Source organism: Vombatus ursinus, unplaced genomic scaffold (assembly GCF_900497805.2).
Source record: "Vombatus ursinus unplaced genomic scaffold, bare-nosed wombat genome assembly UNPS02014770.1, whole genome shotgun sequence".
In the NCBI taxonomy this organism is placed as follows: Eukaryota; Metazoa; Chordata; class Mammalia; order Diprotodontia; family Vombatidae; genus Vombatus; species Vombatus ursinus.
The window spans coordinates 39,217,351-39,229,769 of NW_020954548.1; the positions used below are offsets into that span (position 1 = coordinate 39,217,351).

The 12,419-nt window shown below is 42.4% G+C and overlaps 1 protein-coding gene across 5 annotated transcripts in view; it reads right to left on the reverse strand.

The window, feature by feature from the left end:
* Positions 1-11,924, reverse strand: part of WDR90 (WD repeat domain 90) — a 52,765-nt gene extending 40,841 nt beyond the window's left edge. For 3 of the 5 annotated variants that reach the window (XM_027862940.1, XM_027862939.1, XM_027862938.1), the window contains exons 1-11: positions 11,852-11,924; positions 10,129-10,220; positions 9,347-9,523; positions 8,972-9,095; positions 8,077-8,247; positions 3,599-3,713; positions 1,962-2,026; positions 1,421-1,521; positions 1,061-1,285; positions 582-644; positions 106-174 (exon numbers count right to left, since the gene is read on the reverse strand). In XM_027862940.1, the coding sequence (XP_027718741.1) occupies positions 106-174; positions 582-644; positions 1,061-1,285; positions 1,421-1,521; positions 1,962-2,026; positions 3,599-3,713; positions 8,077-8,247; positions 8,972-9,095; positions 9,347-9,523; positions 10,129-10,220; positions 11,852-11,861 (1,212 nt within the window). In that variant the 5' untranslated portion in view covers positions 11,862-11,924. Of the gene's footprint in view, positions 1-105; positions 175-581; positions 645-1,060; positions 1,286-1,420; positions 1,522-1,684; positions 1,884-1,961; positions 2,027-3,598; positions 3,714-8,076; positions 8,248-8,971; positions 9,096-9,346; positions 9,524-10,128; positions 10,221-11,851 lie in introns of those variants that run through there. The other 2 variants (XM_027862941.1, XM_027862942.1) reach the window with 2 other exon arrangements.
* Positions 11,925-12,419: the final 495 nt, after the last annotated feature.

The window sequence follows — 12,419 nt, forward strand, 5'->3', positions numbered from 1 at the left end:
TCATAATACAAGGGATTTTTTTTTAAAAAAGGTTCATTTTATGCCCAGACACTGACTTCCTCTCAAAAAGATTTTAAAACTCAGTCCTAACCCCTGCTCACTGACCCATTTGGTGCTGCAGCCTCCAAAGCCAATCACTCCCTTTAGCTTCAGGATCGGGTCAGGAAGGAGACACTAAAACAAATGAATAAACATACTGAGATCTAAAATATGATACCACTTTCATCTTTACCCACTGAGAAGCCTTACAACTTCCAGGACAACACTGGACCTTTTCTAATCACTTAAGCAAGTCCTTCATGAGGTAATGGGAGATACGTATTACGACACCCAATCAGTCAACATGGAAGATGACTTGGTCTTGTGAGGATAAAAAAACTCTCTAATGAGGAGCCAGATAAGGTTTCCATAGCCCAAGAAGGAACCTGAATGCCACTTCTTACTACCGTCCTTGGACTAGAAGCTGATATTTGTACAGTTTACATTCATATCTCTAAAGGTCAATTTCATTTCAGAGCAGAACCCAACTCAAAAATGCCAAAACATTGCTTCAGCACAAAGGGAAGGAGCTGTTTCCTTACTCTGTACCGAGATGAATTCTTGGTAGAAATGGTCTCTGATTTGGTCAGCCTTGGGCTTGTAATCTGGATAAGAAAGGAAAGAGAGATGGGGGAAAGAACTACAAGGAAATAACCCAATTAATATTATCCATGACAATCTTAAGACAGCAGATCAGATATGGGGGGGGCTAGGTGCCCCATAAATGACAGCTATCTGCAGAAATGAGTACCAGTATAAGTGACACAGAGATCTCTTCTAAGGCCTATGGACTCATCCCACTGGCCCACAAACCTCTCTGCATCTTGCCACCAAAACATAAACCTTCCTTGTCCTAGATGAGTCTTCTAGTAGTTACTATGAGACAGCTAACTCTTCAATGGAATATCTGAGCTCTCCTCTATGAAAAGGTTCATTGGGTTTCTCCCAGTGCTGTGATGAGAACCCAAATTTTTGCCAAAATGTGCTAAGAGCTGCCACCATCACAGCACATAGTGCTTACCTCACCCAGGCCAGGGTCTTCAAGGATGGTGGGTCCCTTGCCCAATTTGTGAACATACACGTCAATGCCACCATCATTTGCCGCACACGTGACAGTAGCATCTCCACCAGCTAGAACTCCTTTCCTGCGGCCCTTCTGATCCCCAAGGTATGAGGTTTCCAGCTGCCCAGAGGTCAGACTTACCTCAGGGACAAACTTCTGAACCGAAGGAGAACGATGTGACCACTGAGTTTAAAAAAAAAATCATTAGCCTAGTTCTCACAGGTCCCTAGAACCAACAAAATCAGAAGGAAAAATTACAATAATTCTTGAAGACCAAGTACCAGAAAAGAGGGTAAAGAAAGCTGAGCTGATACCCACAGCCATGGGATTGGTTATCTGCTGGATGAGTGACACTTTATCTTGGATGGTTCTGCTGTCAGTCACTGATTGTGGAAGCTGCTGGACAGGCCCCTGAGATCCTAAGGCAGGAAAGCAAGGGTTGTTTAACTGATTTCAGTATGAAGAATTAAAGAAGAAGACTAGATTATCTGACAGTCTAAGATGCCACATAGGCACCACTGCTGGTTTGTCGAGAAAGATAAGGCAGACTAGCTCAAAATAAGAAAGTGCACAAAAACTTACCAAAAATGAGAGTTGTCTACCAGTTGAATCAGCTACCTCAGAAGACAGAGAAGTGCAGAGTCTGATAACTGCTTGCTGGGGAAGTTATAGTGAGGATTCGTGCTCCAGCTAGAAGTCAGACTAGATGATGACATCCATGGTCCCTTCAAGTCTGAAATTCTACAGCCCTAGGAGCTAGAATAACCTCATTGCTCTAGGTTTCTCTATCAACTGGGCTAGCCTCACACAAAATGTCCAACCCACTCTACCCAGCTTATGGACCTCTCTGTCTGCTTACCTGATGTATGAGAAAGACAGTTCCGAAGCGAATCATGGCGCATTTGGGAGTCATCGGTAGGAAACCTTGAATAAGGGCGAAAGGAAAGTCATTCTTCTAACAGAGTAATTCTCAAAGTGTGGTCCACAGGCCCTGGGGGTCTCTGAGACCCTTTCAAAGAATTCACAAAGTCAAAACTATTTTGATAACAATACTAAAAATATCATAGGCTTATTAAGATACTCTTCCCTTTCCTAACCATATATATCTGTATGAAGTTGAATTTTCTTCACATATTTCAACCAAAATGACATATGACAAGAGATTGAATACAAAAGCAGATATGAGAATCCAGCTGTCTTCCATTAATCTAAATATTAAAGAGATTTGTAAAAATATGGAAAACAATGCCACTCTTCTCACTAATTTTTGTTTTGGAAAATACAGTTATTTTTCATTAAAAATGATATTTATGTTAACATGTAATAGGTTTATTTTTATTTTTAAATGAATAAATACTTCTAAAATTTGTCAGCTTTAATTTCTAACACAGTAAATATCTGTAGATATACCCCATATGAACAAAAGCTCCTTAGGGTCCTTATTTTTTAAGAATGAAGTCCTAAAACCAAAAATTTTGAAAACTTATGTTCTAGAGTATATCACTCATGCATTCACACTCCCAGCAGAAAGAGAAGAATGTGGTGGACTAGGAAAGATGGCACTATTTCCACAAAGTATCATAAGAAGATTCTCTGGCAGATCGAAGCATACTGTTTGCTCTTTTTTTTTCTTCTGTTTTGTTTCCTCTTTCTTGTGGTTCCTCCTATTGGTTCTAATTCTTCCTGAATAATGTGAAAATATATTTAATAGGAATGTATACGTAGAGCCTATATCAGATTATATGTAGAACCTATATCAGATTGCATGTCATCTTGGGGAGAGAAGGGGAGAAAAATTTAAAACTCAAAAGCTTATGGAAGTGATTGTTGAAAACTAAAAATAAATTAATTAATTTTAAAAAAAGGAAAAAAAAAGAGAGGCCAGATAACTTGCCCTAAGCCAGCTAAATTATTGATAAAGAGAAATCTAGAATTCAGGTCTCTTGATACCTAGTCCAGTGATTTTATGACACCCAGCACTCTAAGGTTAAAATTAGGAAAAGAGGAATTCTTAACATTAGAAGAGCTACAGACAACATTCTTTTTTTTTTTCCTTCCTCCGCTCTCTATGCTCTTCTTACCCCAAACTCTAGATTAAGAGGCCAGAGAAGAGTGAACATGGACATTGGGCAAATTTCAGTCTGTGGATAAAAAAGGATAGAGACTTCATGACTGAATGACAGCTCCCTCTCTCTGTCTCTTGAATGGGAGTATAGGGCTGAGCTGAAAGAATTGTCTTTAGCCAGAATCAGATGAAATGTACAAATGCAATGGTTTACAATGAATGTTTTCATTACTCATCTGAGAAGTGGGATTTTTTCCCTCTCTTTTCACTTTTTTCTTTTCATTACAACTACTTCCTATAATCTTTTTTTATCCACAAAGAGTAAAAATATCTATGTTACTTTGCTATTAAATTCACAATTCACAAATAAAAAGAAAGAAGATTCTCTGATACAATAAGTAGCTCGTGTTCGGAAGCGGTAAGATACATACCTGATAAACACATAACGATCATGCCATTTCTCCCCCTTCGGAACAGGAAATGACATTTCTCGGGGCATGGGGTTGAGAGCCAGTTTGGTTTGTCGGACTTTTGAGATAGTGACACCTATCCATAAGTAGAAAAAACAAAAATCTATCTGGTTACCCAGCCTGGCTGACAATTACACCCAGCCTGCTTTCCGTCGCTGTGGCCAGCTTGGAATTTCTCACTATCAAGACCATATTAGCAGTTGGAAATTTCTAGCTCTGTCAAAGTGGGGAACTGGTACATGTCAGTAAGTCTAAGTTAAGAGTCAGATTATAATTATCATCAGTACTGAGTACTTAATATATGCATATTCATATGCTTATATTAAACATATTTAAATGCATATGATACATATAAACATACCTATATGTACACAATATAGTCATACATAGAAAGACATCGTCATATATATGTCATATATACATATACATATATGTATATAGCACTGAGCACCAGGAATAGGAGGTATAAGATATGATCTCTGCCCCAGAGGAGTTTACATCTAATTGCAGAATCAGGATAGGATACACATGTAAAAATAAATTCAGAAACAGAAGCATATTTGTGATGTACCAAAGGGATTGTTCACGCAATACAGCTCAGAGTGGAAAGCAATCACTATAAACAGGGGTAGCTGGGCATCTTAAAAAGAGTAAGGTTTAGAGAAAGGGAGAGATAAGAAAGCATATGGTATGCTCGGGGAACAATGTATGGATAGGTTTAGCTGGAATTAAGGTTCATGCTGCAAAGATACATGAGGAGATACAACAAAAGACAATTCAGTTCAAACCAAAATGTAATACACATACACACACACACACTGCTATTGCTGTTTGTCCTTCATTCTCAAAGAGGAACATGACATCAGGGAGGTGATGCCATGACATGCAAGTGAATTGGATTTAAGTGAGGGAGGGCTGTGCAAAGTCACCAGCCTCACCTCCTCCTTATATATCCCTCAAGAAACCTACTACTTGCTGGTTAAGATGAAGGAGAAATAACATATGTACAGATAAGTAAATACAAGGTACCTTGGAGAGGGGAAAAAGAGTATTAACTGGGAGGAAGGGTCAGATTGTGGAGAGACTGGAATACTAGGTTAAAAAATATGGATATAATTTCATCAACAACAGAGAACCACTGAAGGTTTTAAGCAGGGCAGATATTGTATACAAAGTGGAGTTTCAGGAAGAAATAATCCCAAGTAAGGTAAGTTCCAATTAAAGACGGAAAAGTAAACAGGTGCAAGAACAACTCAGTTCCCACACAAGTATTCCAGTAATGATTTTTTTAAAAGTGCCAGACTAAACAATGATTAAAAAAATACAAAGAGAAATTATACTAATTACCATTACCCAACCCAGGCTTGCATGAGAGAAGAGACAGAAGCCTACAGGGCATTAAAGAAGGAGTCTAGCTAGAGAAGTAGGTCAAGCAGCGAATCTGGAGGTCAACAAGTATATCCCCGTTATACTCCAAAGACACCTGGTGCCAGTAATACATGCTACCAGGGAGCAGGAAGATCAGAATGCTTTAAAAAGGAAGCTCAAGGGCAGTAGGATACACATAGGGGTTGACAAAGCTCCAAGGGAGAATAAATACTGGGGCTTTGAAAGTTTGCAGCCTGCTGATCTCAGCCGCAACCCCTGAGGACCTTGTAAAATGCAGTCCTCTATACACAGAAAAGTGGGCCTTATGCCCTCCAGCATTCTGAGCACAGACATCAGTAGAAGTGGAAGCCGGCAAGAGAAGCCTAGCCATAACGCAAAGTCCCAATTAAGGAAGTAAGGCTTGAAATATAAGTAAACAGAAGGCACTGACAATAAAGAAATTCTGCAGATCGATCTAGGGCAGGGGTGGGGAACCTTCGGCCTCAAGGCCACACGTGGCCCTTTAGGTCCCGAAGTGCAGCCCTGTGACTGAATCCAAACTTCACAGAACAAATACCTTAACAAAAGGATTTGTTCTATAAAACTTGGACTCAGTCAAAAGGCTACACCTGAGGACCTGGAAGGCTGCATGTGACCTTGAGGCCGCAGGTTCCCCAGCCCTGATCTAGACATCTAAAACACAAATCCACAAGAAAAGATTAACTCCTCAGTAACTGCAGAGATGAGAAGGGAGACCTTTGCAGGCATGGGTAAAAGCCAGTGAAAACAGCTTGTGATGGAGTCAGGAGATGGAGTGTCTTGTGCAGGTCCAAGCAAGCAAGCCAGAGTCACTGGATTGCAGAGTATGTGGAGGGGAGTAAGGTCGGAGAAGACTGGAGCCAAGTGATCAAGGGCTTTGAATACCAAATAAGATTTTATCTTAGATCCTAGGGATAATAAGGAGCTTACTAAATAGAGAGGTATGATGGTCAGATCCAAGCTTTAGGGATACCACTTTGGCAGCTGAATGGAAGAGGAACTGGAATGGGGAGACTTGAGGCAAGGAAAGCAACCAGAAGGCTACTGCAAGAATCCAGGTGTGAAGTGATGGGGGATGAGGGCCCATACCAGGGTGGTGGCAGTATCAGAGAAGTCTACAAAGGCAGAATCAACAGGAGGTGGTAATGAATTTGATATCAGGGGTTGAGAGAGAAGGAGGATTAAGGATAACATGTAGACTGTAAACCCGGGTGACTGGGAAGATAGTGGTACCCTTGACAGTAATAAGAAAGCTGAGAAGACAGAAGGGTTTTGGGAGAAGATGATTAGTTTAGTTTTGGACAATTAAGTTTGAGATCTCTATGGGATATCCAGTTCAAGATACCCAAAAGGCAATTGGATATATAATTCTGGAGGTCATGGAAGTCAAAGATCACCAAGTGAAATATAGAAAGAGAAAAACAGTTCTGGGACAGAGCTCTGGGGAATACCCACCATTTGTTGAACTGGATGAAGATCTAGCAAAGGGAACTGAGAAGCAGTAGTCCGATAGGTAGGATGAGAACCAGGACAGTAGCATCACAAAAATCTAAAGACAAAATAATATCAAGAAGTGTCCACAGTGTCAAAGGCTGAAGAGTGGTCAAGAAGGATGAGGACTGAGAAAAGGCTATTAGATTTGGCAATTAAGAGACCACTGGTCACTTTGGAGACAGCAATTTTAGTTGAATGATGAGGTCGGAAGCCAGACTGCAGAAAGTTAAGAAGGCAAGAAGAGAAAAAGGAGTGGGGGTATCAGTAGTGGACGGTTTCCAAGAGGAGTTTGGACACAAAAAAAAGAGAGACGTATAACTATAGTTACAGGGGATCAATGGATCAAGTGAGGGTTTTTTTTGAGATGAGGGAGACATGGGCATGTTTGCAAGCAGAAGGGAAGCAGCCTGTAATAGACAAGAGAAGAAAGACAAGTGACAGAGTGGGGATAACATGAAGCAATACACTACTAGAGAAGGTGTAACTGCATCCCCTGTGCATGTAGAGAGGATTGACTTGACAAGAACTACCTCTTCATGTGAGACAAGGGTGAAGGAAGAGAAACTGGAACAAGGTATCTGGGAGATGTGAGATGAGGAGAGGAGAAGCAGAACTCTCAGCAAATGGGTTTAATTTTTCAGTGAAACTTAAGGTAAGGTTCTTAGCTAAGAAGGTGGGGGAGGGGAGCTTGGGAGATCTGAAAGGGATGAAAAGGTCTGAAAAAGCTGCTATGGTGAATAGGATAGTGAATCACTTAGGGAAGTACAAAAGGATTGCCTTGCTGCAGTGAGGGCCCAGTTGAGATTATGTAGAAGTTGTGACTTGTTCATACAGAGCTGGAATTCAAACCCAGACTCTCTGACCTCAAACCCAATGCCCTTTCTAATACATCATTTAATGGTTAAGAGATCACTGGTGGCCTTGGAGAAATCGAATCAGAATGTAAAGGATGAAGATGAGATTACAAGGAGTTAAGTGGGTGGAAAAGAAAGGAAACCAGCAAATACAAATTACTCTTTCTAAAAGTCTGGCAGTAAGATGAGAGAGGAGGACCAGAACATAAGAAAAATAGCAGGGTTTAAGCAAGTTTTTAGTTTTTTAAGCTAAGAGTAGATTTCTGATCAAAACAATGATCTACTCATTGTATTCCAAAGGACTCATGATGAAAAATCCTATCCACCTCCAGAAAGAGAACTGATGAACTCTTAAGTGAAGACTGAAGCACATTTCTTTCCACTTTATTTTTCTTGCTTTGTTCCCCCACAACATGGCTAATATGGAAATGTTTTGCATGACTTCATATGTATAACAGATACCATATTTCTTAATATGTATAATGGGTATCATATTTCTTGCCTTCTCAATGCAGAAGGGAAGATTTGGAATTGAAAATCAAAACAAAAATAAATAATTTTGTGTAGATCAGAGTATGTTTGTAGACAAGAAGAGAAGGAGCAAGTAGAGGAGATGAGAAAAAATAAGTTAAGCCATTCAACTTAAATTCCCTAAGAGCCACTCTCCTGGGTTTGACTCTTCACCTGGATCAAAAGACAGGTCACTGGTATAAATATTTTTCACCAGCTGATTGGCACAGAGCTTGATACCCTTTACGTGGCTGTAACGTCGATTCAGATACATTATTAGAATGAACTGGAGATCGAGCTGAAGGCAAGTCCATCGCACATAGTTAGGAGCTGCACCAATAAGGTCTGGAAATCAGAAATACCCAGGGTCAAATATTAAATTTATCATAATCAGAACCTCCTAGGGAAATAAACAATCAATTTGCAACACCTTCCTACACGTTCATCAAGTCTATCCTCTTAAGTTGGTCCTTTCTCCATACCAACCCAGAAAGAATGAATTAGAAAATTTAAGGAAAGAGGTGTATTTCTTAATCTGACCTCAGTACCATGCCATACTGTCTACTATTCTGCTGGCAAAACAGATCCTTTCTAATTCCCAACACATATTCCTTCCCTCCTCTTGTTCTTTCATTAAGTCACCATTCAGAAACAACCATCAAACATGCAGATTGGCAACAGGCCCATTTTGCTCAAAAGAGCACTTAGTTCATCTAATTCCTGAGCATAAATTTCTCTTTACTAAGGTGGAAACACCTCAGAGGCTATCCTGTTCAGCGTCACTGAAGAAATCTAGCATCGCCTTCTGTAATGACATCTCAAAACCTTCTTTCTAGGCTATCAGCCTAGTGTGGGGGAAAGAGCACTGGAGTCAAGAGAACTGAAACTGAATCCTGGCTCTGCTACTCTCTAGCCATGTGACCCTGGACAAACCGTCACCTCTATGATCTTGTGTAACATGACCATAGTAACATCTGTACTACCTACACAGAAAATCCTGGATAAACTTAAAGCACTATGTAAATATGAACTAGTATAACATGAACTTTCAGGGTGTCCCTGGACCAACCTGTCTTAGAAGTCTTTGAAGGTCCTGTAGCTTCTTCATAAATGAAAGGGAATTGAAGCCAGGTAGATGTGGACTTGAACTCCTTAAAGAGGTTGGAGAACGAGATTCGAATCACTTGGCTATCCTGAGAAGAGAGATATATAACCTAATCAGAAGATGAGGAGGTAAAGGCAGAAATGTTCAAGTGACTATAAAGGAAAGGACAAATTGTCTTGGCCATTGGGAGGCTACATTCTTGCTCTCTGTCCCTTCTCATTCTTCTGTAATACCACCTTACATTTTCACGGCATGGTTATCTATCTCAAAATGCTTCCATATCTATTAATTCATCTGAATAACATGAGAACCATATAACAAAATGTGTCTCACACATACCTCAGTAGTCACATCCAAGTGGACAACAAAGTACTTCATGGGAATAGGCCTGAAAAGTAGGTAGAGGTATCGCCCTGTCAGTCCCAGAGACTGAGTGCTAGTTTTGGGGAGCTGAATAAAATTGCCAGCAGGAATGGCGCCACGAATACGATAAACTGTTGCCTTCAGTGTCTTATCCTAGAAAGAGATGTCAGCCAGATAAAAATTAAAATTAAGTTTATACCTCAAACAGCAAAGTAGACAAGAACCAACTTGGTAAACCCTAGATGATTACTGCTGGTGTTTGTCTTTCATTCTCAAAGAGGACCATGACATCAGGGAGGTGATGCCATGACATGCAAGTGAACTGCATCTAAGTGAGAAAGGGCTCTGCAAAGTCACCAGCCTCACTTTCTCTTCCGGAGCCATCTGGGTCCAGTGGCCAGACATGGATCAGGACAAGCAGAGATAGCCCAGGATGCAGTGGGGGATGTTGGCCTTTTCAAGCTAAGGTCTTTAACAGGTGTCAGTTTCACTGAGGCAGGGCCCATTCAGTGATTAAGGCTTAATAAGAAAAGAGGCAAAGAATGGACTCTTAAAAAAAAAAAAAAGATCCAGGAGGGGAAGACCCTCAGGATTTCTGACCAAAACAGAAACAATTGTTATTTACATTCATTCTGAGCCAATCAGGGCCCAAAGAGTTGATATGAGTGATGAGCTCCTAGGGAGTTCCCAGTAGGAAGGGAGGGTGGCTTTGAATTCCCAGGACCCAAGGATAAACAGCCAAGATATTGACAGATTACCATAATAGTAGTCACATCACCCTCCTTGGTGGATCTTTTCCATTCTTCTACTTTCAAGTGTTTAAAGACATTCAGAAATGGATGTTGCCACACTGACAAGAAAAGTCAACACAATGTCAATGCCTTGGAATGACCCTCTCCCCCCTATAAAATGATGGCTGATCAGTGAAATAATGTGGTATAGTGTTTGGCTCATGGAGTTAGGAGGCATGGTTGTAGATTCCTGCTCTGATACTGGCTGTGTGACTACAAGCAAATAAATAACTTTGATTTTCCAAGCCTGCCCTCTCTTCTATAAAATGATAATACCTGCACTACCTACCTCAAGGCGGTGATTATGAAAAAAGCATTTTGTAAACCTTAAAGTGCCATAGAAAAAATGAATTATTACTACCGATTCTCAGAGGATCTAGACTATGAGATTTCACAAACTCAGGATGTTTTTTTCAGAAATGTTTAAACCATCACCAACAATAAACATTTGTTAAGTAGCTACTAAGCCCAAGGACCTGTACAATGCTTTGGAGACATGAAAATGAATAAGACACGGTCTCTAGTTTCCAGTCTACTAATAAATAAAACACTGGCATAAAAAAAACTAACAGTAGGAGACAATTTATGCTAAATACTGAATGAACAAAACAAACCTGGGACCTTTTAGCCTAAACGAAAAGCCCTAGCTCCTCCCTAACATGCACCTCACTTGTCATTTGAAGCTCCTTCAGATCTGGAATTCAAGAGCACTGCTTGCTGTTAGTACTCATTATGTGACCACCCAGATACTGCCCCTCTGGGAGCTTCAGTTTCTCCATCTCTACAATGACTTAATAAGCTGCCCTATGACCTCTCCTCCTTTTCAAATAACTTGGACTACACTTTCTTTACCCCCCTCTCCTCTCAAAAAGCCAGGGACACTTTCAAACTTTGGTGCCCTTGTTCCCTATATAGTTCCCTATACTTGGAAAGCCCTCCCTCACCTTGAAATTCCTACTGACCTTTCGCGGGTCAACTCAAACACCACCAACCCAGGAAATTGTCATGATCTCTACCTCCAGTTCTAATGATCTCTCTCCACTCCCCTCTTGGAGTCCACTCAGCACTTTGTCAGCACTCTCTCATGAGCTTATCGTGTATTATTTAGCATTATAATCATCCGTCAATGTGCCCAATCGGAAACTTTAGTTTTCCTAAATTTTGTAATCTTTCCCAATGAATGGCACTGTGCTCTATACAGAACAGGGGCTTTAAAAACCTCCGGTGCACTCAAATCAATCTAAGATCGAGTCCATCTATGACGTCACCTAAGGGTCCGGAAGTTATCCCCTCTGACTTCTTCATTGGAAGCAGGAGGAAACTGAGGTGCAGAGAGTGAGTGGAAGGGCCTGGCCCAGGGTTCCACAGCCCCCCTCAATCCCCATTCCCCCCACCAGGCTTTCCCGGAGAAGGAGGGGGGACAAGCACCAAGGGGGTGCTGGGACCAGATGGTAGCGGATAATCAGGCCGCTGCGGGTGCACACAGAGCCCTGGGTGACCACGGAACCGGCAGGAGCCGGAGGCCGAGCCCCGGGAGCAGCAGGGCGGACCCCCGGAGCAGGCCGGGGCCCGGCCGGGCCTCTCTCGGGGTCAGGCTCCACCCAGCTCTGGGGACTACGGAGTTTGGACACTCCCTGCCGCCCCAGCAGGCGCCCACGCCGCCCCCGGACCCTCCCGCTCCCTCCGCTACCTCGGGCCATGGCCGCAACGTTCTCGGCAGCCCCGCCGGGTCCCGGCCGCTCAACCCTCCCGCCACTGCGGACGCCGAGGCCGCCAGCCCTGACGTCTTCGGGCACGCAGCGCGATTGCCTAGCAACCGGCGCCTGCCAGGGCGCTCTGCGCAGGCCCCGCAGTTCCGTTATGGCGGCGCCCGGCCGCCCCACCAGAGCAAAGGGGGCGGGGCTAGAAAAGGGACACGCTCCTGCCCGGTCCTCGGCCACCTACCTCTCGGCTTACCCAGGCCTTGAGTCCTGGAAGTTGAAGGCCTGAACCGAGAGTCGAGGATGCGCACTTAGCGCCCTGCTTCCCAAGCCCTGGGCCAAGGTGGTCACGATCAAGGACAATCCAAGTGGAGTGTCAGCCTATGTCCCAGCTGGAAGGGAGCTTAGGAAAACATCTGATCCAAACCACATTTGCATTCACAGAGTACTAACTGACCTAGAGAGTTGTAAGAGACTGAATGAGAGCAAGGCCCTGTCTTACTTTACTTTCTATTTGTATTTCCAACACTTAGCACAGTGCTTTGCACAAGAAGCGCT